Below are 27,287 nucleotides of genomic sequence, written 5' to 3'. Positions count from 1 at the left end.
TTGTTTTACAATGTTGTGTTAGTTTCTACTGTACAGTGAAGTGGAGCTCCTTGTGCTATACATTAGTTGTCTATTTTATACATATTAGTATATATGTTAATCCTAATCTCCCAATTCATCCCACCCTGATATATTTCTTTTGTCAGCTGAGGCTCCGTTACATTTAAAAACCTTAAGGAGGTCAGTTTTGCGCGTGTCCACACATAGAAACGTATCCTTCAAGGAAACCTGTTTTCATTGGAATGAAACCAGGGCTGCTCTGTCCGAGAGAGTTTTCTGTGATGACGGCCTGTTCTAGATCTGGGGCTGTTGAGATCTTAAAAGAGGCTAGTGTGACTGAGGTCTGAATTCCAAATTTTATTTAATTTCATCAGATTTAAATCTCATAGCCACATGTGCCAGTGGTTGTGCTGCATCCGTCCTCACCTCTCAGGGGATCCTGGGGACCCGCGGCCTGCCCGAGGTGCAGGTGTGGGCCGGGAGGTGCAGGTGGCAGGTGTGGGAGTTTGAGCCTGGGGCCTGCAGGCGAGGGGCAAAGGGCAGAGCCCCGAGCAGCGCAGGTGGGCTGAGGGGGGCCGCGTTAGTGCAGCGCAGGTGGGCTGGGGGGGGGGCGCGTTAGTGCAGTGCAGGTGGGCTGGGGGGGGCTGCGTTAGTGCAGCGCAGGTGGGCTGGGGGGGGCCGCGTTAGTGCAGTTCAGGTGGGCTGGGGGGGCCGCGTTAGTGCAGCTGCTCACGAGGACTCTTGCTCTGCTTGCCCCTTGCTTTCAGAAGCAGGTGATTTGAGAATGGGTGTTGTGTTCGGCCCCCATTTGTGGTCCCACCCTTGTCAGCCGGTTGCTTCTCTTCTTGGTGCCCCCATGCGTGTGAGAGCTGTGCTATTGGTGTTCATGGGCACTCAGGCCTCGGTCACCAAGCTGGCCCACGGGGTCCCAGGGGCGCGGGCTTCTCCTGCCCTGGGCCCCGAGCCTGATTGGTGAGGTTTAAGGACTGCAGGAAACAGTTTCACACTACTGTTTCAGAGTAATGTTGCATGTGTGGCCACTGTGTCTTCTTGTGGCAGGAGACACGTGCTGCTTCGCGGGACTCTGTAGAACCGTGGGTCTGCACGATGACTCTGCTGGCTTGTTGTAGAGTGTCTTCCTGGAGTTCTTTTTCGGGGGCTTGCTGATGGGCACGAGATGACACGGGCACCCCACTGGTCCTGGGTGAAGAGGTGTGGGTTCAGGGCAGCCAGGGGCGCGGGGGGTTTGGGAGGATGGAGGAGCCAGGGCCTCCGGCCTTTCCTCCCAGCCCCTTCCCCTGGGGTGGCTGTCTGCCTCAAGCGCTTCGCTTTCCTCTTTCCTTCCTTAGAGTGTTTCTGCACAGCACTCTGGCCATTTGAAGCCATCTTTGTCCAGCCCTTCCTTCTGCTGCTCCTTCTGCAGTCTCCCCTCCCATGCGCTCCTGGGTCCCCTCCCGTCCGGCTCTCAAACCCTGTTACTTCTCTAGCCGCTGTGCCTCTGCCTCAAGGGCTGTGAGCCCTTCACCCCAACGTGTCTCCCCTGAATGCTAGCATCTTGTCTCCCAAAACATGCTTCTCTGGTCAGATGTATGTTCCTTGCTCTCGGCCTGCAACCTTAGTCCAGTTTCACTCGTCCTAGTTAATCTCCAAATGCTGCTTTGCCTTTATTTTGTCGTTTTAATGAATTCCTCTGATCTTTGTGTCTGGGTTGTGGAGGGTAGAAATGGTCTCACTGCTCCAGATTCCCAAGGCCAGAAGCCCAATGCAACATTGAGTGAAGGGGCCTGAGTGGGCCCTCGGGGAGGCAGTCTTTCCCTGGACAGGACCTCACACAGTGGGTGTGAAACTCCTGATTGCAGAACAGGCCATAGAAAGGAGTCAGCGCAGCCGGGAGAAGCAGGTACCAGCTGGGCTGGGGTGTGAGGTTGGCAGGGTGGCCGGGCCGGCTGGCGACCCAGCACAGAGGCCGCTCTGGTCTCCTTCCTCCTTCTATGTCCTCCTGGGGTATGTGGTGAGCTGCCAGCCATTTCTGCAGTGGGTCAGAAATAGGACATTCATTCCTTTACATGTAAGAACACCCGACTCCTGGGACTGTTACCTTGCTCCCTGCCCTGTTTCTGGGCCAGATTATGTGGCTGGGGCCTCCCACTGAGCCCCAGAGGACCTCCTCAGGCCCTGTGCTCCCCTCCCAGGTCCCGCCCCAGAATGTGCAGGTGCCCTTCAGTACCTGCACTCCCCTACCCCTCCCACCACTTAGAAAACCACGCGTTAGCCCCTCGATGGCCTCAGGACAGGATCCCAGAGATGGTGCCCAGACCCACCAGTCCAGGGTGGGTGCAAGCAGCCTGCCCCGGGAGGCCTTGCCGGGTCCTCTGTGTCTGGCATCTGCACTGAGCCCGCGGGTTTCTCCAGTCAGCAGACGGGCCTCAGCCCTGCTGCCTGGGTCCTGGGTGTGCCATGGTGGTGCTGCTGTGGCCGCGGGAGCAGCCCCCTCTCAGCAGGAAATGCTCTTCACGGCTCCTTCCCAGGCTTTTCCTTGAGTTCTAGTGCTGTTTGCAGTTAAAAGTTCAGAAGGAGATGAAAGTGATGGGGTGTCCTCCTCTGCTCTGCACCCTGCACGCACCGTCCCCCTTTCTCCGTGTCCTTCTAGGGACAGTGGGTATGAGGTGGGTGGAAGGATAAGAACGTCTTCTTCGCTCATCCCACGCCCTCCACGCCGCCCCACTCTGCTCTTCCAGATGGTCCTCATTGGGTGCCCTTGCCGATGGGAGGCCAGTGGCCCTGAGCCCATCTTGGCCCCTCTCTCCTGAGCCTGCTGTCTCGGCCCTTCTGTTTGCTGTTGTCTCCACTCCTCTGAGACCCCGGGCCCTCCCACGGTCGTCTGGGGCTTGGCTCTGGGACAGGAGCTTGCCCTCAGGCACTGGGCACTCTGGCGGTACTCAGTACTCTGCGTCCTAGTGTCTGCGTCCATCCCCGCTGTGCAGGTTGGCCTTGGAGAGGGTCCACGTCCTCCTGGAGTGGGCAGAGCAGAGGCAGCAGTGCAGGCAGCACACCGTGGTCCTCCTCGGCCGCCTTGGGCCACAGGCATTTTACAGCCTGACGCAAGGTCCTGCACTGTCCACAGCTGTTGACAAGCTGCAGCGCACACACGTTTAGTTGAGGAACGATGGCGTGACTGGCGATTGTTTTAGTGATAAGTGAGTCATCGTACTGCTGACCTTTTATCAGGTTCTTCCAAATGTTATTAAATCTTTTATGGAAAGCAGAAAGCACTTCTCTCCAACTGAAATCCTGAAGTACACAAAGTGCAATATTAAATTGTGGCAACGGTCATATAGTCTTTGGGACAGACATTTGATAAACATCTGGAACTTAAGAAAGTTATAATTGGAATTGAGTCACTGGTTGCTGGCGAGGTCCAGGGCAGCTTTTGTGTCTGTCTTGGTCAGCGTGTCTCCGCAGAGCCCAGAGCAGGGCCTGGCACGTGGGAGACACTGCTAAGTGTATTTTGAGTGAAAAGATAAGCCTAACTTCTATCCTATCTGAATATTCGTGCGTTTGTTGCCAGCCAGTGATGCAATTTATTTGGTTTTCCTAAACATTTCTTTGCCATCAAATTAATTTATTCAGAATTGGAAAGAGTCCTGTAATTTCTCTGGTTTTTTGGGTGAAGTATATTTCCATGTTTATTTTGGCAGCCAGGCGTGGAAACTCTCAGAACAGTTATTGATGTAAGAAGCAGTTGTTGATGTAAGAAAGGGTTATTCTCGCTAGTTATTATGCCAGAGCTGCACCTTTAAACATGAGAGCTTCCAAACCACTTCAGGAATTTTTTATTAAATACGAAATTTTGCTTATGAGTTGACTGGCTTTTCAGTTGTTTATTGAAAGTCTGTTTCAAACAGTACAAAACAAGTTCTGTATATGCTGTTTAATTCTAACTTCCTAATCTCAATATTCATCATTCAAGCCAGCAGGGGCTCCATGAAAAGGGGGTCTCCTTGCCCTTCCTGTGAACATTTTCCTAACCTTCATTTAGTGTAGTCACTGTGTTGTAAGCCCAGCGTTTCTTGAGCGGCGCAACTGCTTAAACGGCTGAGAGAGCTAGCTGCTCTGGCCCGAAGGTGCAGTGGGCACGTGTGTGGGCTACTCTTCCTGGGGTGTGTGAGGCTGACCCAGGATTTTTACTCATTCTCCGGAGACCTGAACATGGCCGTTATCTTCAGCTGATTTGGAGTACTTTATCTCGTTACTGACTGATATTTTATAAACTCACTCGGTTTTAGTGAGGCTTTTGGCCCGGGGGTGGACTTTCACTCTGGGCTGTGGGGGGCATCGTGCTGGGTCTCAGGCTCTTTGTGCTTTCAGTTTCCAGGAGACAGACAACGCCTGGCATGGCGGGTGTCTGGCGCTGGCGGAACTGAGCAGACGAGGCCTGTTGCTCCCTTCCCGACTCCCGGACGGTGAGTATGAAGCTCAGTTTTGTCTGGTCAAGACCATTTATGCGTGTCGAGGTGCTTCATCCGGCCCCCTCCCCAGTGTGGCCGGCTGTCAGCACATACCACGCCTCTGCCCTCCCTGACCATCATGAGTGTTGCAGGAGAGAGCCCTCCAGACCTGTGCTCTCAGCTTTCTTTCTTATGTTGGCCTTTCTGATTCCTGATGCCTCTTCTCCCTGCTGTGAAAGTTTAATAGCACACGTACACTGTAGGTCTGGATTTGGAGGGCCGCGAGCTGTTGTGATGTCTGAGATTGTCTTGTCCCCCAGAACCAGTTTCACCTTCGTGAGGGTGCTATTGCCCATTAAGAATGTGTGCACTGCCACTGTGCTTAGCCCCTGGGGTGACATCATGATTTCTGGGAACAAGGCTCACGCCAGTGAGGGGATGGGGAGGAAGCTCGGCAGTGGGCCTGAGCAGGGGCACAGTACGGCTGGTGCAGATAGACCACCGAACTCCAGGCCTGTGCGTGCCAGCTCTCGGGCCCGGCCGCATGGGGGCGCTTGTCTGTGGTGGGTGTCCCTGGGAGCCGCCCGCTGTGCCTCTGTGGACAGAAGGGAGGGATGCCTGTGAAGGATGGAGAGGGCCCTGTGCAGGAGTGTGTCACCAAAGACGCCATGTACCCCGAGGGCGACTTCTGTACGGAACAAGGACGTCTGTGCAAAGAAGAGTGCAGCTCAGCAGCTGAGTTGTGGGGGTATTGCAGGTGCTGGCTGTGTGCTTGGCGTTGTGAAGCACAAGCAGGGCAGAGGACCCTTGGTTTCTATGGGCTCTTTCTGCTTATTCTTGTAGCAGCTTTACTGGGATACGATTTTTAAAAAAATATTTGTTTATTTGGTTGCGCTAGGTCTTAGTTGCAGCCCGTGGGCTCGTTAGTTGCGGCTCCAGGGCTCGTTAGTTGTGGCATGTGGGCTCCCAGTTGTGGCATGCGAACTCTTAGTTGCAGCACGCATTTGGGGTCTAGTTCCCTGACCAGGGATCAAACCCGGGCCCCCTGCATTGGGAGTGCGGAGTCTTACCCACTGCACCGCCAGGGAAATCCCTGAGATATGATTTATATACCATAAAGTTCACCCATTTAAAGTGTTCAGTTCAGTGGTTTATAGTATATTTACAGAGTTGTGCAACCACCATCTTAATCTAATCTCATTTTCCCTCAAAGAAACCCTATACTCAGGAAAAGTCATTCCCCATTTTCCCTCAACACCACCAGCCCTAGACAACCACTGATCTTTTTCTGTCTCTGTAACTTTGCCTTTTCTGGACACTTTATGTAAATGGAATCTCCAGTAGTGGTCTTCCTTGTCTGACCTCTTTCACTTAGTGTAATGTTTTTTTTTTTGCGGTACGTGGGCCTCTCACCACTGTGGCCTCTCCCGTTGCGGAGCACAGGCTCTGGTCGCGCAGGCTCAGCGGCCACGGCCAACGGGCCCAGCCGCTCCGCAGCACGTGGGATCCTCCTGCACCGGGACACGAACCCGTGTCCCCTGCATCGGCAGGCGGACTCTCAACCACTGCGCCACCAGGGAAGCCCTGGGGTAGTGTTTTTAACATTCATCCCTACTGCACCACGTAGCAGTGGTGCTTCATTCCTTTTTGTGGCTGAATAATATTCCATTGTATGGATACACATTGTTTATCCCGTCATCGTTGATGGACATTTGGGTTTTCACCTTTGGTGATTATGAAGAATGCTGCCCTGAACATTTGCATACAAGTTTTTGTGTGGACATGTGATTTGAGTTCTCTTGGGTATAGACCTATGAGTGGAATTGCTGGATCACATGCTAAATCTGTCTTGAACTTTTTGAGGAACTGCAAACCCTTTTCCAAAATGGTTGTACCACTTTACATTCCTCCAGCTGCATATGAGGGTTCCAGTTTCCACACATCCTCTCCAACACTTGTTTTTCTCTGTTTTTTTTTTGTTTTTGAAAATAGCCATCCTAGTGGGTGTAAAGTGGTATCTTACTGTGGTTTTGATTCGCATCTCCCTGCTGACTAATGGTGTTGAGCATCTTTTCATGTGCTTCTTGGCCATTTGGATATGTTCATTGGCAAAATGTCTATTCACGTCCTTTGCTAATTTAAAAAATTGGATTATTTGTCTTTTTATTGTTGTGAGTTCTTTACAGATATGTCTTTTATCAGATGTATGATTTGTGGATATTTTCTCTCCTCTGTGGTTGTCTTGTCACTTTTCCGATGGTATTGTTTGATGCACTGAAGTTGTAAGTTTTAAGTCTGGTTATCAGTCTTCTCTTTTGTTGCTTGTGCCCCTGGTGTCATATCTAACAAGTCATTGCCTACCCCAAGGCCACAGAGATGTACTACTGTGCTTTTATTTACTCTTGTTCCATCCTAAGTGACTTACACATTTATTTGTGAAAATAGATGTGTGAGGGTGTGTGGGTATGTGAGGGTGTGGTGGGTCAAGATGAAGTCTCTGCCTGTGTGGTGCCAACTCCAGTTTAACTTGAAGGAGACCAAAGCGCTCTCTCTGCTTTTCATGCCTGAGACCCACTGGCATGTGTGTGTCTGTCGTATCTCACGATGTCAGCAGTGTCCACCAACCACAAGCAGCCAGAATGAGAGTGCATGGTGGTTGTTGTTGTTGTAGATGAAAAGTGTCAAGCTGTGGCCAAAAAACTGAGATGTCACATACGGTGAGTTGGCCCATGATCTTCACTTGAGTGGCTGGCCGCCTCTTGCCTGTGGTGCCCTCCGCATGAGTTGAGCCTCTCTGCAGACCTTTTGCGTGGCCAGTGGGTCGTGGAGCTGTGCTGTCTCCTGCCTGGGAGAGATCGTGCAGGCGACAGTGGTCTTGTCCTGGAGTAGGCTCCAGAGGTGATGGGTCTAACACTTACTGTTCATTTTTCTTTACTCTCTTTTCTCCTGCTCCTCAGACTGGATAGTTTGGATTGCCCTGTCTTCAGGTTCTCTGGTCCTTCCTTCTGCCTGCTCAGATCTGCTGTTGTTCTCCTTCCTCAGCTGAATTTTTCATTTCAGTTACTCTATTTTCAGTTCCGGAATTTCTTTGTGATCTCTATTATAGTCTGTCTCTTTATTGACATTCTGTGTTTTTACAGACATTGTTCTCTTGTTTCCTTTAGCTCTTGGAGCTTATTTGAGAAAATTGATTTAGGGTATTTGTCTTGTAAGACACTGTCTAGCCTTCCTCAGGGGTGGTTTCTGTCAATTTCTTTTTCTTCCTGTGAATGGACCATAGTTTTCTGTTTCTTCATGTGCCTTGTTATTTTTTGGTTGAAAACTGGACATTCTGACATTTTATTATGTTATAACTCTGGAAATCAGGTTCTCCTCCCTTGCCAGCAGTTTGCTGCTGTTGCTGTTGAAGACTGTTAGTCATCTCTTTATTTAGTGACTTTTTCCAGACCTTTTTTTTGCAACGACTGTATTCCCTGTTATGTTTGGTCACTGAAGTCTCTGTTCTGTTATCTTAGCATTTAGCCAGTGACCTAACAGAGGTTTCTTTTTCTTTTTTTCTTATGGCTGCATTGGGTCTTTGTTGCTGTGCGTGGGCTTTCTCTAGTTGCGGTGGGCGGAGGCTACTGTTTATTGCGGTGTGCAGGCTTCTCATTGTGGTGGCTTCTCTCATTGCGGAGCATGGGCTCTAGGTGTGTGCGCTCCGGTAATTGCGGCACACAGGCTCAGTAGTTGCGGCACGCGGGCCCTAGAGCGCGCAGGCTTCCGTAGATGTGGTACGTGGGCTCAGTAGTTGTGGCTCGTGGGCTTAGTTGCTCTGCGGCATGTGGGATCTTCCTGGACCAGGGATCAAACTTGTGTCACCTGCATTGGCAGGCGGATTGTTAAACACTGTGCCACCAGGGAGGTCCCTAGAGTTTTCTTAAATGCTGAAATTTAGTAGCCTCCTCCTTCACTAAGCACTCCCCTGGTTGTGGCAGGTTTTTGATTAGATTCCAGAGTGCTGAAAAACTTGATTCTCTCTGTTTTTGCCAGCTTACTGGTTGGTTTGGTGGAGGGACCAATTCGTGGCGCTCCCTACTTGGCTGTATTCTGAGACATCATCCAAAAACTAGCCTCTGAATAGCATTCTAGCGTTAGTCTGGGTGCTCTGAGAAGATACCAAGACAGGATGAACTGTGCAGTTATTAGGGAAATGCTGGTAAGGGTGGCAGAGCCACTGTCTGACCCCGAGAGCTGTGGGGCTGGGGTATGGGTGGCGGTGTCCTGGTGGGCTGTGTGGTCTAAGGAAGGGCTTCTGGGGGGGGTGGTCCTCAAGCCAAAGTCAGCCTCAGAGGCATTCCTGTCTTTCTGGAAGGGGCTGCAAGTTGTGGCTGCCGCACCGCCTCCCTGGTAGAGTGGCTGTGGGGCCTGGGGTCAGCCGGCGCCGGTGGGTGAGTCCTGGCTGTGGCCACAGCCTTCATTTGCAGAGTGCTGACCTCTCTTGTCTCCCGACCAGTCCCTCCCCATGGTCCTTTGTGCCTGGGTTCCCACTCTTCACTGCTCCTGACCCCTCCTGGCACCTTCCCATTCTCCTGATGATTGTGCACTTCCCTGATTTTTAACCTTTGTGCAGTTTTGAGCTGTTTGGACATTCCAGCCTGTAAGAAAAGTGACAGCCGTAATGTGACGTCTGTGGCTTAGTGTGTGGAGTAGGAGTTGTGTTTTTCTCTATTAAAATGCTTTTCTCCTTGAGTGAAAGTGTGTGTGTGTGCTTCATTTCATACTCAGCCCTCTCCCGCCCTTGGGAGCGGAGTGTTTTGGTCGAAGATTAAACCAGGGGTAGGGGTAGATGGCTGTGGGCTGCTGGTGAGACTGTTGCAAAGGGGCTTGTTAGTACTTTCGTTTTCTTCAGTGTGAATTCAAGGATCCTTTTAGAGGTTATTTTCAGCTTTATTGGGATATATAGTTCACCTAACATACAGTTGACCTATTTTAAGTATCTAAGTCAATGGCTTTAGTCTATTACACTATTAATTTTTAAAAAACATTTTAAAATATATACGACATAGAAATCTGCCATGTTAATGATGTTTAAGTGTACGATTCAGTGGCATAAGCTACATTTACGATGTTGTACAACCATTACTATCACCATCTATTTCCAAAACTTTTCATGTTCCCAAACAGAAACTCTGTCCCCCTTAAACACTAATTCCCCCTTCCCCTCCCCTCAGCCCTGATATCCATGAATCTATCTGCCTCTGTGAGTTTGCCTGCTCTGGAGAACCTCATATAAGTGGAATCATGCAAGATTTGTCCTTTGTGTCTGACTTATTTCATTCAGAATTTCTTTTTTTTTTAACTTTTGTATTTATTTTTATTTATTTGTTTACTTATTTATTTGGTTACACTGGGTCTTAGTTGCGGCAGGTGGGCTCCTTAGTTGTGGCTCGTGGGCTCCTTAATTGTGGCATGCGAACTCTTAGTTGCAGCATGCATGTGGGATTTAGTTCCCTGACCAGGGATTGAGCCCGGGCCCCCTGCATTGGGAGCGCAGAGTCTTTTTTTTTTTTTGTGGTACGCAGGCCTCTCACTGTTGTGGCCTCTCCTGTTGCGGAGCACAGGCTCCGGATGCCCAGGCTCAGCAGCCATGGCTCACGGGCCCAGCTGCTCCGCGACATGTGCGATCTTCCCAGACCGGGGCACGAACCCACGTCCCCTGCATCGGCAGGCGGACTCTCAACCACTGTGCCAACAGGGAAGTCCCTTACTCAGAATTTCAAGGTTAAGTTCATGTTGTAGCTTGTGCCACAACCTCATTCCTTTTTATGGCTGAATAATTTTCCTTTGTGTGGATGGACCACCTGTTAGTTATCTGTTCATCTGTCAGTGGATACTTGGGTTATTTCCATTTTTTCACTATTGTGAATAATGCTGCTAATGAACATTGGGTGCACGTATCTGTTTGAATCCCTGTTTTCATTTCTTTTAGGTGTATGCCTAGGAGTGGAATTGCTGGGTTACACGGTAATTCTGTATTTAACTTTTTGAGGGTTTATCGCTTTTTGTATGTAAAGGTTAGAAACTTCCAGCTCTGAAGTCGGGTTATATGTGAATGGAGAAAGGTACTGTCATTGAAAAACCACCAAGACTGGTTTCTTTTTTTTTTTTTGTTACAAAGATCTCAGACCCCATTGTGCTTGTAAGGATAGTTACAGAGAGCCTGCATGGTTTCTGCGGCTGTGTGCATGCAGGTGACCTTTTGGAGGAATTGCATTAGGCGGGAGGAGTCCACAGGGCTGAAGGCACACATATGGCTCCACCGTGAACATCTGCAGGCAGTGCTGGGCTCCCGGCCTGTGTGGTTGCAGGAGACCGGACAGTTGTTTACCATCTCTGGTTCCTCTTCTTGTCACTTAAGATGGTGGCGGACAGTTTTGGGTGAGCTATAAAACAGTGTCCTCAGAATCTTTGGGCCCCGGAAGGTTTATGTTCTTGTGTGTAAGGCACAAGGCGAGAGCTTGTCTCTAGGGCGTGAGGCTTTGGGTCCCAATCCTGGAGGCTTCTGAGGCCTGGCTCTGCTTCCCACAGGGTATGGACTTGCTGGAAAGCAGGGGTACCCTGTTTTTGGTCTTTGTCAAAGCATATTGGTATATAAAAAAAGGAGAGCCCAGGCATGCCAGTGAAGGCTGCACAGGTATGCATCGGTTTCTGGTCGTGACAGTGCACGCATTGGATTAGTGGTGTCTGTCTGCAGGCACACCTCGGATGGGCGGCAGGGGCTCGTGGGCCATCCTGGATGGTTTAGGGGCAGTTTGTAACAACGGCCTCCTATTTGCCCTAAAAGAATATGACAAGCTCTGCATCCCTCCTGTGAGTTGATATCAGTGGTTTTGTATAAATTTAACTTGCTGCAAGGCAGGTTATTTGCCATACTGAATAGTGTCATTTTAAAACAAAGCTACTGTATCACTGTTTTAAATATGTCTGGTGGAATCCAGTCATCATGGTACCTTGGAATCCACCATCCTCCATCTAAAATGCAGGGATTTTATTCTTTATCTCCTTGAACCTGTATTTCCATTTACTTTTCCTAGAGAATTTTTCCTTAATGTAACAGGTTTCTGTGCTTGAGAATCTTTTGCTGATCTCCCTGTCAAGTATCTTCAGCAAGAGGATGTCTGTGAATGCAAACTTTAACTCTTACATTTTGTTCTGCCAAAAGGTAGTAAGTATTTAAGTTTTCTAGATTGAGTTTTTACAGGATTAGTTATTAGTACAAACTTGATCAAAACAACCGAAAATAACATTTTATTGGAATGCAACTTATTAACAAGATGGGTTTTTAGTTCAGGCTATCTTTTGGTGAGTAGTGCTTATATCTAGAACAAGGCAAGGTTCCAGATCAACTTTTTATTTAAAAATTTTTAATTTTTAGCTCTGAGCACTGAGAGACCTTGTATGTGCACGTCACTGGGAACGGCAGGCGTTAGCTCTAGCAGTGCTTTTTCTTTGAACGCTCATTGGATGGCTCTATTGGGACCACCTCTGTTTTGGTCAAAGTGTGAGTTGAAACTGCTCATCTTGTGGAGAGAGGGTTCACCCAGTCAGCTCAGCTCGGCGCCACTGTTTCCAGGCCCTTTCTTGACCCCCTGCCCCGCTCCCAGGCAGTGCATTGCTGAGAAACACCCTCTGAACAGTGGGGAAGGGCCCTTGTGAAGCCAGGCCCTGTACGCTTGGTCTCCAGAGGTGCCCCCGGATGCCTGCACTCCCCCGGGCTCGATGACTACCGGTGGACAGCAGACACATGCACACGCCCTCACATGCACACACAGATGTACCCTCGTCCTCAGTTTTAATTGCTGCCTCAGCTCTTTTCTCTTTTTCATTGAGTTTATTTATTGTGGCAAAATATTGTATAACACAGAGTTTATGCTTGTCTTCTTTTTATGTATCCTTAAAGTTCACCTATGAGTTCATTGGAAAATTAGCGACATATACATCATTTTAGGAAGTGGAAAACGAGTCTGAATGAGTTGTGAAGACAGAGCATGTTGAGAATAGCTTCCCCAGCAATGCATTCTCCCCAATGGAAATAAATTACTTGTATGAATAGCCTCTTGCTGTCTGTGTATTGTTCAGTCATAACAAATCACAGTGTTTTTACACACAGAACTTGAATGCTAGTACTGGAAACGTCTTTGCCTGGCATTTTCCCCCAGTAATTGTTATTTACTTCAAAACACACAGTAGATTTAATAGAAAAACAGTTAAAACGATTTGTTCTAGTGCTGAGATATTTATAAGAAAATGTTTTAAAGAGATTCCCTCCAAGATGCTCACACCTAAAAGTTACCTTTTGCTCCTGTGCATTTCATCAGGTCCTACAGTGTGAGTCATTCAAGTATTTTACAACCCGAAGTAGAAGCACGTTTTAGCGTTCATGCTTAGTATTTACAAAACTGAATTGAGTTGCAGGTTTAGTTTAATTTTTTTGTTGAGAAGAAGAAAACTGCGTTGTAAAAAGGTACCAGATAAAAAAGCAAGGGCCAGATGGAGGTTTGCTGCTGTCTCGCCTGCACCGGAAGGCGCGCTTGTGGCTGCAGCCTGTGGCTGGCCAGAGGTGGCTCTAAGACACCCGCGTTCTTTTCCGGAGTGTGAACACTCTGGCTGTGTCGCTGGGCTTTGGCTTCTTGGTTCCCTGCTGGGCCTTCCCTGCATCCCTGGGGCTCGTCCTCTTTTGCCCTTTGGGTCTGAGGTCGCACTGAGCCTCCTGGCTCTCAGGGGCTCTGGGGGTAGGTGCGTCTACCTGGCAGGCAGGCTCCTGGGCAGCGGGCTCGACGTTCCCTGGGCTGTAGGCCGCCAGCTGGCAGAGGGCCACGGCCGCAGTCTGCTTCTGCTCGTCACTGTCAGCTGAGCGTGTGTCCTGGGCCTTCCCAGCCGGGCTGGGCGCAGGGATCTCCACAGAGCTGGGGTCGGGCCCGGCCCCGGAACTTGCTGTCTCCGACTGCGGAGCAGGAGTGGGGGTGGGGGCAGCCGCGTGTTCGGCCCCTCTCGGGCGGCTGCGGACAGAGGGCCTCGAAGTCAGGGCGTTGCAGGGGTCCTTCACCGAGAGGTTGAGGGGCGCGTCCTGTGGCTCCACAAATTCTCCATAGGCAGTGGTGTGTGTAGTGGCCGGCTCAGCTTCTGGTTTCGTGGAGAGGTTCAGAGGGGCTGCCCTGGAGTCGTCCTCTGGGCTGGAGGGTGCAGCTTCCAGGCTCCCCATCTGAGCCAGAGCGTCTGCGTTCACGGCCTCGAGGCTGGAAGAGACACAGAGAGGGAGTCACAGGGACCTTACTGAGGGCCATTGCCCGTGGGGGGTTTGGGCAAGTACCAGCTCCTCTGATTAAGCACAACCAGAGACATTACTTCGGAGGTTTTGAAAATGGACTCTCTTACCTTTCTGGAGATGCAGCTCTGTTTTCTGGGGCCTGGGAATGTGGGCGCTCCGTGTTCTTCTTGACAGGCTTGAAGGCTGTGAGGCTCTGTTCTGGTGGATGGAGACTTCCTGGGGCACCGGAGGCCGGCATGTCCAAGAGGCTGCACAGCCCGGCACAGGGCTGGCTTGTCTGCGTGAAATTGGTGGGGCTCGGCCTTCCCGGGGAGCCTGTGGCTGCGCTGCCTGCGCGTGGGCTCATTTTGGTCCCTTCCGTGTCCCTCTGCCCATCTCTGGAGAGGTCTTTAGCCTTGGGAGTCGGACTCTCTTTCTCAAACTCTGTGTGTTTTTTGTGGGAGTTGGAAGAGTTTAACTTGGATGGACTCCAGGCCGGGTAGGCCAGGGCAGCTTCTTCCAGTAGGTGTGAGCTTTGATCTTGTGACATACCAGCAACGGGTGGGGGTCTGAGGCCGTACGAGGAAAATGCCGACTCTGGTCTATAAAATCCGTAAGGAATCGGCAGATTGGAGTGATACTGCTGGAAGACTCTGTAATGGTCGTATGTGGATGGAGCTGGGTTCAGGTGCTTAGGGATCGGCCCTGGGTGAGGCAGGAAATGTCTTTGGTCTTGGGCCCCGTAGATGGACAGCAGGGGGCTGTCACACTCGGGCGAGTTCCCTGCGAGTAGGTACGGTGAGTAGATGGTGGCCAGTCCATGCTCTGTGTAAAAGTGAGGCGGGTACTCTGCGATGGTGGGGTGCACGTACGGCGAAGTGGCACCAAACCCCTTTGTGGATGGGATTTTATGTGGAAACTCAGGCGTGAGGAAAGGTGAGCCAGCTTTCCACGCGTAGCCAGGGGCATGAAAGGCAGACTTAGTGTGGAAGGAGGCAGCTTTGGCAGGGGGCTGGGTCAGGGTCAGCGCTTCAGGAGCCTCGGTGAGTTCCTGCCCTTTGAGTCTGTGCTCGCCAACTGGCATGAATGCTGAAGGCCGGGTAGTGCCTTCCAGCACAGGCTGGGTGCCCGCGGTGGCTTCTGGAGCTGGACTCAGGGGTGCTGCTTCCTTGTGGAGAGTGGGCTTCTGTCCGGGGCACCTGTGGGGCCCGCACGCATGCAGGTCCACATTTTCCTTGATGTCATCCTTGGCGAGGCCATGTTGGAGCTTGGTGTCCAGGTGTGAGAGCCCACTTGGGACGGGCTTGGAGGAGGTGGGCTTTGCCATGGGGTCGGACTGACTGGTTGGCTTAGGGTCTGAAGAGTTCGGTTTGGAACACTTGGGAATGTGATCTTGCTCGGACACTAAAGTGATGGAATTTTTACAGAGACCGTATTTCATGTGATTAAAAAGATGTGACTTTTCGTTGCAAGTAAAGGGACACTGGAAACACTTGTACTTGAAGGGCTTTCCTGGGGGCCTGGGGATGTAATGTGGCTTTTTTGGTTTTCGCTCTTTGAGAAGGCTCATTTTCCCTCTGTGGTTTGGCGTCTGAGCCCTGCTGGCTCCTGCGTAGTTCAGCTTTGGTGATTTTTAAGGAAGCAGGTCACTGCTTCTCCTTCGCTTTCCTTTCTGAGTGCTTTTACTTGAAGCCGGCTCCACGGGCTGTGGGTGTGACCAGGGAAGTCTCGTTCATTTGGGGACTGGGAGCTGCAATGGAGGAGCAGAGCCTTAGTGTTGGAACGATAGCTAACAGGCTAACAAAGAACCCCGGGGTCACGGAGGAGGTGAAGCAGAGTCCTCTGCAGGTGCAGAGGACGTAAGTGCTCTTGCGCGGCAGGTACGGGACGGGCATCAGCCACCCCTCCTCACTACCCCGGGCGCCACCCCTATGGCGTTCTCTGTTTTCTCAAGTCTGGTCCCAGGCGAGTGTGGTTGCAGGAGTGTTTAGTGTCATTTCAGAGAATACGTGTAACTCTTTTGAGTTTTGGGAACCTTTAGCCTGTGATCTGAGGCCTCAGGTGCCAGGAAGGTTGTGGACCCACCAGGCTGAGTGATCACTGAGATCCCACCCCCATCCATGTGCCTGGAGTTTCTGGACTGAGTCCCATCACTGTGCTGGCCTGACTGCTCTAACGTGAACCTGAGGAGGTCCAGGCTCATGTGTGTGTGTGACGTTCACATTTGTGCTCACTGAGAACAAAGCACGTGTGATTGTAACCTTCAGTCCATCTGCCCTATTTAATCACAGTGTTCTGTTCTATGAGGGAGTATTTAGAAGTGAAGAATATTTAAAAATGCCCCCCCCACCCCGCAACCCTGTTTCTAAACTCACAAATGAAAAGTCAGCTTTCTGGGTAAGTAGCATTTGTGTTGGCCCAAATACAAACTTAAGTGCTGTGTTTATGTTGATTCGAATGATATTAAGATGCTGTGAGTCAGTGAGTGAGCAGATGTCCTCGTGCACTGCTGCCTTCCACTTGCCCACCTCACAGATGGCGTGGAGTGAGTTCACGCACTAGCCCATCCCTGCCTATCCTGGCCTTAACCAAAGGCAGAAAAGCTTAGCAGCCCTCCTGGTAAGAGGAGACCAGAGTGGGACTTCCCTGGTGATGCAGTGGTTAAGACTCCACGCTCCCAATGCAGGGCGTCTGGGTTCCATCCCTGGTCAGGGAACTAGATCCCACATGCATACTGCAACTAAAAGTTTGCATGCCACAACTAAGGAGCCTGCGAGCTGCAACTAAGGAGCCCGCCTGCCGCAACTAAGACCTGGCACAACCAAATAAATAAATAAAATTTTTTTAAAAAATAGAGGAAACCAGAGTGAGTGGTGCCTAATTTTACAGATGGTTGGATCCTGGGAGGAACCCATCCCAGCCTTTAACGTGTACGAAGGGGCTTCTGGATATCTTCCCCAGGGTCCTCCTGTCCTTGCCTATCCCCCAAGCTTAACCTCCCCCCGGGTTTCCTTCAGAGGCTGCTCTGCGCACCCCTGGGCTCTCTCTCTGCCTCATAACCCGAAGCTGAGAACGAAGACGTGAGGTCTGGGAGGATCTCAGCAGGGCCGGGCGCGGCTGCGTGTCCAGGACCAGCCCATGGGGTGACTGTGTCTTAGAGAAAGCCTGTGGGTGGGGCGGGCTGGGGGAGTGGGTGTGAGGAATCAAGGCCTGCACTTTAATTTGCATAGAAAATGTAAAAAGGATTTAGCTTCTGGATATTTTTAAACACTTAGAAAAATAAAGTTAAAAGGAAATAACTTTTCAACTGCAGTTTTGCTTTAAGGAATAAGTAAATATGGACAGTTCTGAGTCTCGTGAAATTGCTTGTGTAAAGCATCGCCTTCTAGACATCGGGTTGGTTAAAACATTGAGCTGGAAAGCAGCCCTTTAAAAATAGAGAAATACACATGGGAAATCTAAGAGACTTGTTTTCACAAAATAAAATGTAGCTACTCTCCTTGCCATCTCACGCATCAGATGAGGTAATGGGTAGCTTGTGGGAGGAGGGTGTAAGGGGGAGGGAGTGTGGTTTTAATTTCACTTGGATATCTTAAATTCTAAAAAAGCTATCTGATCTTATTCTCAGCAAACTGGTTCCTCTACTCATTTTTTCATATTTCTGAAAAACACAAGGAACCACTCTCCCCCCAAGAAGCTGCTTCTATTAACCTGTTTCATCGTCCCGTTCCCTCAAAGGCATGTTTCTTTACTAAGAGGTGCTTTGGGTGGCTTGCAGCCTTCTGTTGCGGGGAGAGTTTCTGCAGAGCAGGGGTGCTCAGGCACGTACTTTGGAGGAGAAATGAGATTTTTGGCTACCCCCTAATTGGAGAGGGTGTCCCCAGGCCCTCTTTGGGGGCGCTAACTGGCAGGGTGTCGGGTGGACAGAAGCCAGGCTGGCGGCACCTGGTGCCTGGCTCTGCGGCTTTGCAGCTTGCTCGCCCTCCTCCTCTCCCGTGAGCAGTTGTGTGAGCTGCACGGCAATGTGAAAGCCCAGCACAGTTAAACACGTGGTCACAGCTTTGCATCTTCCTGATTTCCCCTCTTAGTAAGGGAGAATGTGAAATAATTCTGTATGAGTTCAGTTCATACCTTGTGGGGCAGGTATGCCCTGGGCTATAAAAGCACGATTTCCTGCCTCCCGTCAGGAAGCGATTCCAGCCAGCTCGGGGCCAGCCTGATAAGTCAGGGCGGCCTGTGCTGGCACGTCCCATTATGCTCCCTGGTTCTGAAGGCGTGAGAACCTCTGCAAGTCAGGTTCCCATGATTGTATAGGATATGTTATGGCAAAGATCTGAAAACTGATGATTTCATCACTAGCTGGAAGCATCGTGATCAAAATGATGACAGTTGCAAAACGTTTATCAAGTGTGAGCGCAGAGTCCTGGTGGTACCATGAGTGGATGCAGACACACATCTGCCGCACCCAGGACACGCGAGCCCAAACCAGCCGAAAACCCCCTCGGATTTAAGATAATGATGGTGTTAGCTTCAGAAGCAGTATTATTTAATATTGCTCATACTTTTAGGCAAAAGTAGAAATAAACCCACTTTGGTTAAGTTTTCTCAAAGGTTTATAGGAGGCAAGTTGTATGTAAGTTATCATAGCATTACCCAAAATAATAGTTTGGGAAATCATTGCTCTTATGTTAATATATACCTTTCTTCCGTCAAATGATGTTGTGCCCACAGGTTTGGTCTGAACTTCTTGTTCTGTGGTCAGTTAGCTTACAAGGACAGTAAAGAGGTTTTCAGGGGTTGGTTTCCTTGGTACTGGTGTTCTGGGAGGTGAGAGTATTCTAGGATATAATTGTTGCAAGGAGAGCCTGGATGGAGTCACAGGAGCAGTAGTTTTAGTAACTGAGTAAACTGACCTCTACACAATTCGCTAGTTAAAACAAGGGAGCGCAGCTGCTTCAGATGCTGAAGGAGACAGGCTAGTTCACTTGGTTATAAAAATGCAATAATGGGCTTCCCTGGTGGCACAGTGGTTGAGAGTCCGCCTGCCGATGCAGGGGGCACGGGTTTGTGCCCCGGTCCGGGAAGATCCCACGTGCCGCGGAGCGGCTGGGCCCGTGAGCCATAGCCGCTGAGCCTGCGCATCTGGAGCCTGTGCTCCACAACGAGGGAGGCCGCAACAGTGAGAGGCCCGCGTACCGCAAAAAAAAACAAACAAACAATAATGTCAGAGAAGTAAGCGGGATAAGATTGAGGCTTCTGTAAGCTTCCAAGGGGGACAGCCTCCAGGAGGTGATGTCAGTCTGTGAGTTCTGTCCTGCCCAGGCGAGGCTTACAAGGATGAGGAGCTAAAGCCTAGTGCCCGGGGCGCTGTCGCTCTGGCCACCTGCAGAGATGGGGTTTGCCCGTCTCTGGTCAGTTTATATCTGCCAGGCCTGGTGCAGGCTGGCAGCGGAAAAAGGGTGTTGTCGCCTAAACAATATAATCCAGAATTTAACTGTTTGTAGTAAGTTCGGATTAGCAGTCAGAGGTGAAGTTTTTTCTAAAGGTGATAAGATTCGTGTCTCACCATCCTTGTCCTGGGAAGGCTGGGCCAGGCTGGGGGGTTGCACAGGGAGAGGTTAAAAAAGCACAGCGCTGGGTTCGGCTTTCCTCGGAGAACTGCACTGTTAGCATGTTAGCTAAAAATGCAGATGTTAGCCTAGTCCTAGAAGGATGTGTGTGGGACAGTGTTTTTCACCCTTCTTTCACTTCCCACTGGGTCAGCAGGAGGTGCTGGGAGCCCTGCATGTCAGGTCAGGGTCAGGGTGCTGTCCTCGAATGCAGGAGGGCGCCCCTGCCTGCCTTGCGAGCAGCTGTTGGCACGAGGCCTGCCCTCAGAGCTGTGCCCTCAGCAGAGTTGGGTCCCAGTGTTGAGGGGAGAGGGTGGGGAGCAGCGCCACAGAGACACCACGGCGTCTGGCCTGAGCCTGTTCCGTTTCAGAACGCCCTCCTGTGACTTCTTATGCGCTGTCACCCCTGCCTGTGTCCCAGGAGCCTGTCACCCCTGCAGAAGCCCGGGAGCCGGTCTGGCCTCCCCTCCCACAGGTCTGGGAGGCTGGACGGTGGTGCCCAAACGGCACTCTGAGCCGCCCGTGGTTTTGTGTCCACAGGGCTTTATCTGCTTGTTTCTGAAGCACTGAGGTGCCAGTGCATGTCTCTCAGTAGCCTCCTAAGTGTGGACTATGAATGTAGTTGCCAGCTGTTAGGGTGATAGTGAGTGGCTGGCATATTTAATAATTTTCTAGGGGGTTTGAAGTCAGAAATAATAGGCAAGAGAAAGATTTTTTTTGAACTTTGATAGGACACAATAGAGGTAATTATAGCTTAACTTTACAGGGCATTGCTGTGACGTGCCGGCTAGCTATGCATGTCATGTGCACTAACTTCTGCACTGGAATAATCTTCAGCCCTCCCCGGTGGTGTCCAGCTGCCTGGCAGGGAGCCTCACCAGGTAGCGCGTTCTGAAGGGCATGCTATAATTACGATATTGTGATGTGGCATTATTGCATAACTCAGGGACACGCCGTTGTCGCCTACCCACTGGGGTGTCGCAAGAACGAGATTTGTGAGTTTTACTCCAATTGAGCTTTTCCAGTGATTAACCACCACTCCCTCCCAGACTTTCGGTTCTTTAAAATGAAGGATAAACTTCAGGGCAACCATAACCTAGGGAAAAAGACAGTTTTCTGGCATATAGTTTGGAAGAATGGATCCAGGAAGACCACCAGGGGCTCTTTCTGGTTTCAGCCAGAGATCCTGGGTTACAGACAGAGTGCTTAGCAGTGAATGCACAGCTTTAACATTTGGGACACCTCCCTAGGGCCAGAACCCCTAACCACCAGCCTGCCTCCTTACTTTAAAGCAGCACGTTAAAGCATTGAAAGGACTTGGCTAATACAAAATACAAATCATGATAACAAATGTAGACAGATTTTGATTGCATTAAGTCTGATGTTGGTCAAATTTGACAAATAATTTGGTCAATAATGGTTTTCATGCAGATTTATGAGAAACTTTATAAGAGTAAGAAAACCCCTTTTGTATATACAGGGATCCTCTTTAGTTAAGGTGTTTTTTTTTTTTTTTTGGTAAGCTTATGTCAAAACAGCACTTATTTTAAATCCTAATAAAAGGTTTTTAAATTAAAGAAATTATAAATTAAGGTCAGCAATTATATATATGCATATATATGATCCTTTTATGTTGAAACCTGTAGTTTATTTTTGAGGTGAGGAACAGATAAGCAATAACATCAATTTGAGTTTTGGTTTAAAGTTTATGAATTTTGGGACTTCCCTGGTGGTCCAGTGGTTAAGACTTTGCCTTCCAGTGCAGGGGGTACGGGTTTGATCCGTGGTTGGGGAGCTAAGATCCCACATGCCTCGTGGCCAAAAAACCAAAACATAAAACAGAAGCAGTATTGTAAGAAATTCAATAAGGACTTTTAAAATGGTCCACATCAAAAATAACTTAAAAAATAGTTTATGAATTTTATGGTAGAAATGAGAACTTCATATATCCACATAAACTTGTTTACACTCTTAGAATAAAGTGTAAGCCTTATTAAAAGTTTTGTAACAATGGTCTCCTTTCCAGCAGTGCACCTGCTGGGTCCTGAGTAATCCGCGGAGAAAAGAGCAGGGCAGAGAAACTCTGGGCAGGTGATTCACTGAGTAGATAGTTTAAGATACATCTGAGAGGAGTATTGAAAGAAAACTCGCATTTGAGAAGAAATAGTAGGTACTTACCAGAGGCTGGGAGGTGGAAGCCGTGGCTGTGGCTGCCTGGCCAGAGCAGGACCTGTTCTCACGCTCGCTCTCACTGAAACTGGAGCCGGCTGTTCCAGTGGGAGGGATTTAATGTAGGAGTCGAGCCCTCGGGGCGTAGAGATGCACCTGATATTCCTCCCGCCCGCAGCTACGATTCATGTGTTTGCACCCACCCAGCTGGCCGGCCAGTGCCACCTCCGTGCCTCACGGCAGCTCCCTGCCCAGGTTTTGTGAGTGCCATGTTAGTGCCGCCTGGCTCTCCTTGGACGCAGGGGTTACACGTGTTCGAGGTTAGGATAGAGGCCTCCCAGGGGAGCCACAGCCAGTGCAGGAGGCAGCAGCAGATGCTGATATTTAGCCTGAAATGCATCTCCTCTGACAGATGCCGACAGCCCCTGTGTCCTCCCCGTGAGGGTCTGGCGGAGCCTTTGTCACCCTTCACCCCGGGGCCTGGGAGGCCTGCCCGGGTCCTCCTGGAAAGCAGGAGGGGGGCCGCGTCAGCTGCCTCCGGGACCTGCCGGTGCATGCCCGGGACAAGCCCTGAGCTCTGCTGCCCCGCCGCGTGGCCGCGTGCTGCCGCGGGAATGGCCTGCATGCCCTCGCGCGGCCCTTTTCTTCTCTTTTCAAATAAGTAAGGCACTTAATTTGTGACCTAGGGCCTCCCCCTCCCCTTCAGCTGCTTGCTATTGAGTCTGTGGCTGTCTCCTTGCTCTCGGAGGGACTGCAGGTTCGGGTGTGGGAATAGGGAGAGGGGTGTGTGCTGCGTGGGCACGGGTGCCAGGGTGGGCCTGCCGGGCTAGATGCTGTTTTAGTTTTTTTTTCTTTTAAGGCTTAAGATTTTACTTGGCTTTACCTTCATATTGAATTTTAAAAAAAGTGTTTTAGTTACTTTTGTCTAAATTAAACATCCACATAATTTAGAGAGTGAAAAAATAGTTCTGAATCTTGTCACAAAAAAACAGCAGTTCCTGCTGTTCCCCTCGCCTTTTGCTGGTAATGAGCCACCCAAAGCAGATGGCTTAAAAAAACTACCATTTTATGATCTCGAGATTTTGTGGGTCAAGAGTCTGGTTTGTGCCGGGCGAGCCTTGCATCCTGTGGCGTTAGTGGGCACTCACCTGCCTCGTATCCTGGGGGAGCGGCGGGGCTCTCCTCTTCCCTTTAGTTTCACTCCAGAGGCCTCTCCAGGATGGTGATCAGTCTTAACTCCGTGTGGGACTCAGAGCGCAAGGCAGAAACTTCCAGTCTTCTGAGAGGCTAGGCAGAGAACCGTCCCAGCACCGTGGTGTCACACTTGGCTCCCAGGTTTGAGGGAGGGGATGGGCCCCACCTCTCAGTGGGAGGGTGTCAGCTGGCTGCTCCCCTCCCATCCTCCCTGCCAGGAGCCCCACTTGAACCTTTTCTTAGCTGAGGATTTTGGTATTTACTTCGTTGATTCCAAATAATATTACTCTGTTGCCAGTTTTGTTCCCTCCACCCCCCTCACTGCTCCCAGTTTCCCGTGTTGTCTCTTGACTTGCTTTTATGGGAAATGAGAATGTAGCTCTTTGGCCCCTCTGCCTCCACGCCTGCCTTCCCCGTCATCTGAGATTTCCTCTACTTCTTTCCTGAATCGGAAGCCAGGCTTCCTGGATCCCATGTTGTCCTCTCTCTTGGGTTGATCTTTTGTTTGGATATGAGGCACAGCCCTTTTGTAGGCCCCTGAGAAAGAATGCAAGAGAGGGGAATCTTTGGAGACCCTGAATGATTGAAAGGGTCTTTCTTCTACCCTTCTTCCTGGTTGATAGTCTGGCTGGGTATAGAAGCCTAGGCCAGAAAGCATTTACTGTCAGTGTTTTGAAAGTGATCTAGCTTTCAGTGCTGCTGCTGAAAAGTTTGTTGTGATTCGGATCCCTGACTCTTCACCCCCAACATTTTTAATTTTTTTTATTTCTGGCTGTGCTGGGGCTTCGTTTCTCTGCGAGGGCTTTCTCTAGTTGCGGCAAGCGGGGCCTACTCTTCATCGTGGTGCGCGGGCCTCTCACTATCGCGGCCTCTCCTGTTGCGGAGCACAGGCTCCAGATGCGCAGGCTCAGTAGTTGTGGCTCACGGGCCTAGTTGCTCCGTGGCATGTGGAATCCTCCCAGACCAGGGCTCGAACCCGTGTCCCCTGCATTGGCAGGCAGATTCTCAACCACTGCGCCACCAGATAAGCCCCCTGGCAGGAGTTCTTTAGACCCAACCAAGTTGTCAATTACTTGCCACGCAGTCTTAATTTGGATGTTTGGTGGTCGTCTGGGTGGATCTTTTCAAGTCCAAAGAGATAGAGCAATAGGAGAATGAGAAAGACTGAGGGGGAAAAGCCTTGGCCTCAGTGCGCTTCTTCATGGCCAGAGAACTGGTCTCTGCCAGACCCTGCAGGCGACGTCAGCTGCCACTTAATGGGCTACTTGAATCTACATGGCTCAGGATAAGTCCCAGCCGCCCTTCAGAGGGGAGCCATAGCCCAGTAGGCGGATCGAGATTATGGCCTTGGAGGCCCCGCATTGGGTGCCAGAAAAGATGTTGCAGGAAAGAGAGTGGGGTGCGAGAGGATGGTCACATCCCAAGTCATGTCTGAGTCCCTGGGATGGCTGCCAAGTGTGGGTTCTTGGCTTTGTGCAGGCAAGAATTCAAGAGCAAGACATAGTAAAGTGAAAGAAGGTTTATTCAGGGAGATACACACTCCATAGAGTGTGGGCCATCTTGGAAGGCAAGAGGCCTCCCCCAACATTTTAATATGAAAAATTTCAAACATACAGATAAGTTGTGAGAATTTGACAGTGAATGCTCAGACACCCAGCGCTGGTTATGCAGTGAACATTTTCCTCTGCCCTACCACACTCATGGCTCTCCACATTCCCTCGCCTTATCCACGCATCGATCCATCTCAAGTATGTGCTGCATTTCAGAGTCAGTGACAGACATCACTCACTTTACCCCTGAACCCCTTAGGCTTGTTATTAACTGTTCACACGTCTTCTTTTAAAGGTAGAATTCACATGTGATGGGGGCACAGATCCCAAGAATACCATTCCCTGAGTCCTGAGCATACCCCCCGCTGGGAAGTGGCGCATTATGATCACCCCACCCGGAAGCAGCTGCTGGCTGGATTTTCTTCCTTCATAGATTAGTTTTACCTATTGTAGAATTTTGTATAAATGGTGATTCCCTGATTCTCCACATGCCACTGCTTCTCTCCTGCAGGCTCTTTTCTCTGTCCTCAGTGTTCTCATTTTCCTTAGCTTTCTCTTCGACCCTTCTTTTAAGTATTTCTATTCTGCTATTATTATTTTTGGGTTCCAAGAGTTCATGCTGGTTCTCTAAGTGTTCCTTCCTTAGTATCTTATTCTTAGGTAGTAGTTGCAATAGCTTCTCTTATTTCTCTGAGGATTTTTTTTTTTTCGCGGTACGCAGGCCTCTCACCGCTGTGGCCTCTCCCGCTGTGGAGCACAGGCTCTGGACGCGCAGGCTCAGTGGCCATGGCTCACGGGCCCAGCCACTCCGCGGCACGTGGGCCCAGACCGGGGCACGAACCCGCGTCTCCTGCATCGGCAGGCGGACTCTCAACCGCTGTGCCACCAGGGAAGCCCTCTCTGAGGATTTTAATGATGTTTTTTTGGGCAGGTAGTGTGGTTCTCCCTGTAGTCTCCATTTTGTTCACAAAGGTTTTCTGTTTTCAGTGTGACCCCTCCTTCACCTGCTTGCCATCGCCAGAAAGAGTTCACTCTCTTGCAGGGGTGGGTGGGGGGTGGTTAGGCACTTATTGAGTGTTTACTAGGTATAAGGCCTTGTGCTAAATAAGCATTCTATCAGTGTTAATCCGTTTAATCACTGCAACAACTCTTCACAATGGGAACTGTCAGCCTGATTTGCAGAGTCAAGCAGCACAGAGAGGTTAAGTAACTTGGCCGAGGTCACCCAGCCTGAAGGACGACAGAGCAGAGTCCTAGAGGCAGTGGGAAGGTTGCACTGGGAGAGGGATGGTCGTGTCTGAGTTGGATCGGGGACTTGTGCTCTGTGGCTGCTGCCAAGACACTCGAGTCTTGGCTCTGTTCTTTCGTCCTCCTGTTACTTGGAGCAGTTATCTGACCTGGGCGTCAGCCTTCCCCTCTGTAGAAAGTACCTTGGAGGCCTCTACTCATGGGTTTTCTTTGGAACCTGATGGGTTAATTACGACATCCCACCAAATTGCATTTGTCTGCTGGGAATGATATGCGTCACAGAACAAAACATCTTTGATGAAGGTAGCAGATTGCTTATACTTTTGACCTTACAAGTAAATACAAGTTAGTTTTAATTTTAATTGTTAGCACTCCTTTTGGGGTGCAGCATCCAGAGGAAAGGAAAAGGAAATGAAAACTCTACAGAAGATTCAAGGCATCATTTCAGTTTCTCTAATTTTGGTTGTTGTTAGAGACAGTAAGTCCTAAGCAGCTGCTGAGATGGCATTTGTTAAGTTCTTGAGACGAACACACGTTCTGAAAGGTCCTGTCCTCATGGCGCCGGGGAGGGCCCCTGAGGAGGGGAGCAGGGGATGGTTCCTGAGGCTGAGGGGCACCTAGCTGCCCAGACTGTCTCTCAGGGTCTCCCCTGAGACGTGAGCTCCACCTTCGTGGGTCACGTGAGATGTGGTGGGGCTCAGGCCAGCAGGCAGGATGCTGCTCCCCTGGGGGGACGTGGGTGGTGGGACTGCTGGAGGGCAGGGCACCTGTGTCTTTCATGGCAGCTTACACTCATGCACGTGCACACGAGTACACACACTTGCTCACTAGGCCTTTGTTCATTGGTTGGAGAACGAGTACGGGGGACGAGGACAGACACTGTCCCCTGCTGCCCCCCGCCCTGTGCTGACCACCCTGCCCCGCACCCACTCCTGCTTTGCGCCTCAGGCCCGTGTGCTCATCAGGGTCCCTCGACTATAATTCGTTTCCAGTTGGGGCCCCAGAGGGAGCAGCCTGTCCAGGGGGACTGGTCCTGAGGTGGCCCCACTTTGGGCCCCTCCTGCTTGGTTCCTCTCCCTGGGACCTGCGTTGTTCCCACGTCCTCCTTTCTGCCTGCGTCTTGGTGCCGAGCTCTGCTGCTGGCATTTGGCCTCTGTGTCTTGGTCAAGGCAGGATCTTTCTGAAGATAGAGGGGAGGCCCTGCCCTGGAGGGTCCTGCTGCTTTCCTGGGCTCTCTTCTGGCCCTGCAGCCTGTCTGCTCGTCGGCTCCCGCCCCAGACTTGTGCTGCTCAGAGGTGCCGGCAGTGGGGCGGGGGGACTGTTGTCCTGGTATAGTCCGCGTGTGCCGGGAGGCTGCCCCCACGGGCCCCGCAGGTGGCTGGCGCCTGGGACCTCGCTCGAGCTGAGCTTGGTCTGTGCCGGGGCTGGGCTTGAGCCCACCAGGCCCTCAGGGTCCTCCCCTGTTGCACATGTGAGAGCTGGGCCCATGAGACCAAGCGTGGGGAGCATGGGGCACACGCCAGCTGAGCCGGGAGCTGGAACCATGGTCGTCTTTCTCAGGTGATGTACTTGGTTTCTCATTAAAAAAAAAAAAACCCTGAGGGTATCAATCTATTTTTGCTTATCAAACAGTTGAAAAATAGAAATGAAAGTAGAGTTTATTTAGCTGTCTGATGAGGCAGGCCAAGGGGTGTGAGAGTGTTCGGGGAAAGTTTTATTTTTGGACGTTTACCTTCCTTTGATGATGAAGCAGAGGAATTCATTTGTAACTTGAAGTCTG

At 50.6% G+C, this 27,287-nt stretch overlaps 2 protein-coding genes across 2 annotated transcripts in view; one reads left to right on the top strand and one right to left on the bottom strand.

Moving 5' to 3' along the window:
* TBCD (tubulin folding cofactor D) overlaps positions 1-27,287 on the top strand; it is a 177,067-nt gene that overhangs the window by 53,432 nt on the left and 96,348 nt on the right. Inside the window, exon 13 of the mRNA XM_067716312.1 lies at positions 4,369-4,463. Within this exon, the coding sequence (XP_067572413.1) occupies positions 4,369-4,463 (95 nt within the window). The remainder of the gene's footprint in view (positions 1-4,368; positions 4,464-27,287) is intronic.
* ZNF750 (zinc finger protein 750) lies at positions 11,723-22,094 on the bottom strand. The gene is made up of 3 exons (XM_067716313.1): positions 21,525-22,094; positions 13,866-15,487; positions 11,723-13,726 (listed from the first exon to the last, which is right to left on the bottom strand). The coding sequence occupies exons 2-3, from the start codon at positions 15,305-15,307 to the stop codon at positions 13,057-13,059; spliced, it is 2,112 nt and encodes a 703-aa protein (XP_067572414.1). The 5' UTR covers positions 15,308-15,487; positions 21,525-22,094; the 3' UTR covers positions 11,723-13,056.

This window comes from Pseudorca crassidens, chromosome 19, assembly GCF_039906515.1.
Source record: "Pseudorca crassidens isolate mPseCra1 chromosome 19, mPseCra1.hap1, whole genome shotgun sequence".
In the NCBI taxonomy this organism is placed as follows: domain Eukaryota; kingdom Metazoa; phylum Chordata; class Mammalia; order Artiodactyla; family Delphinidae; genus Pseudorca; species Pseudorca crassidens.
The sequence above is the reverse complement of the archived record's forward strand: the minus strand, read 5'-3'. Positions and strand labels throughout refer to the sequence as shown.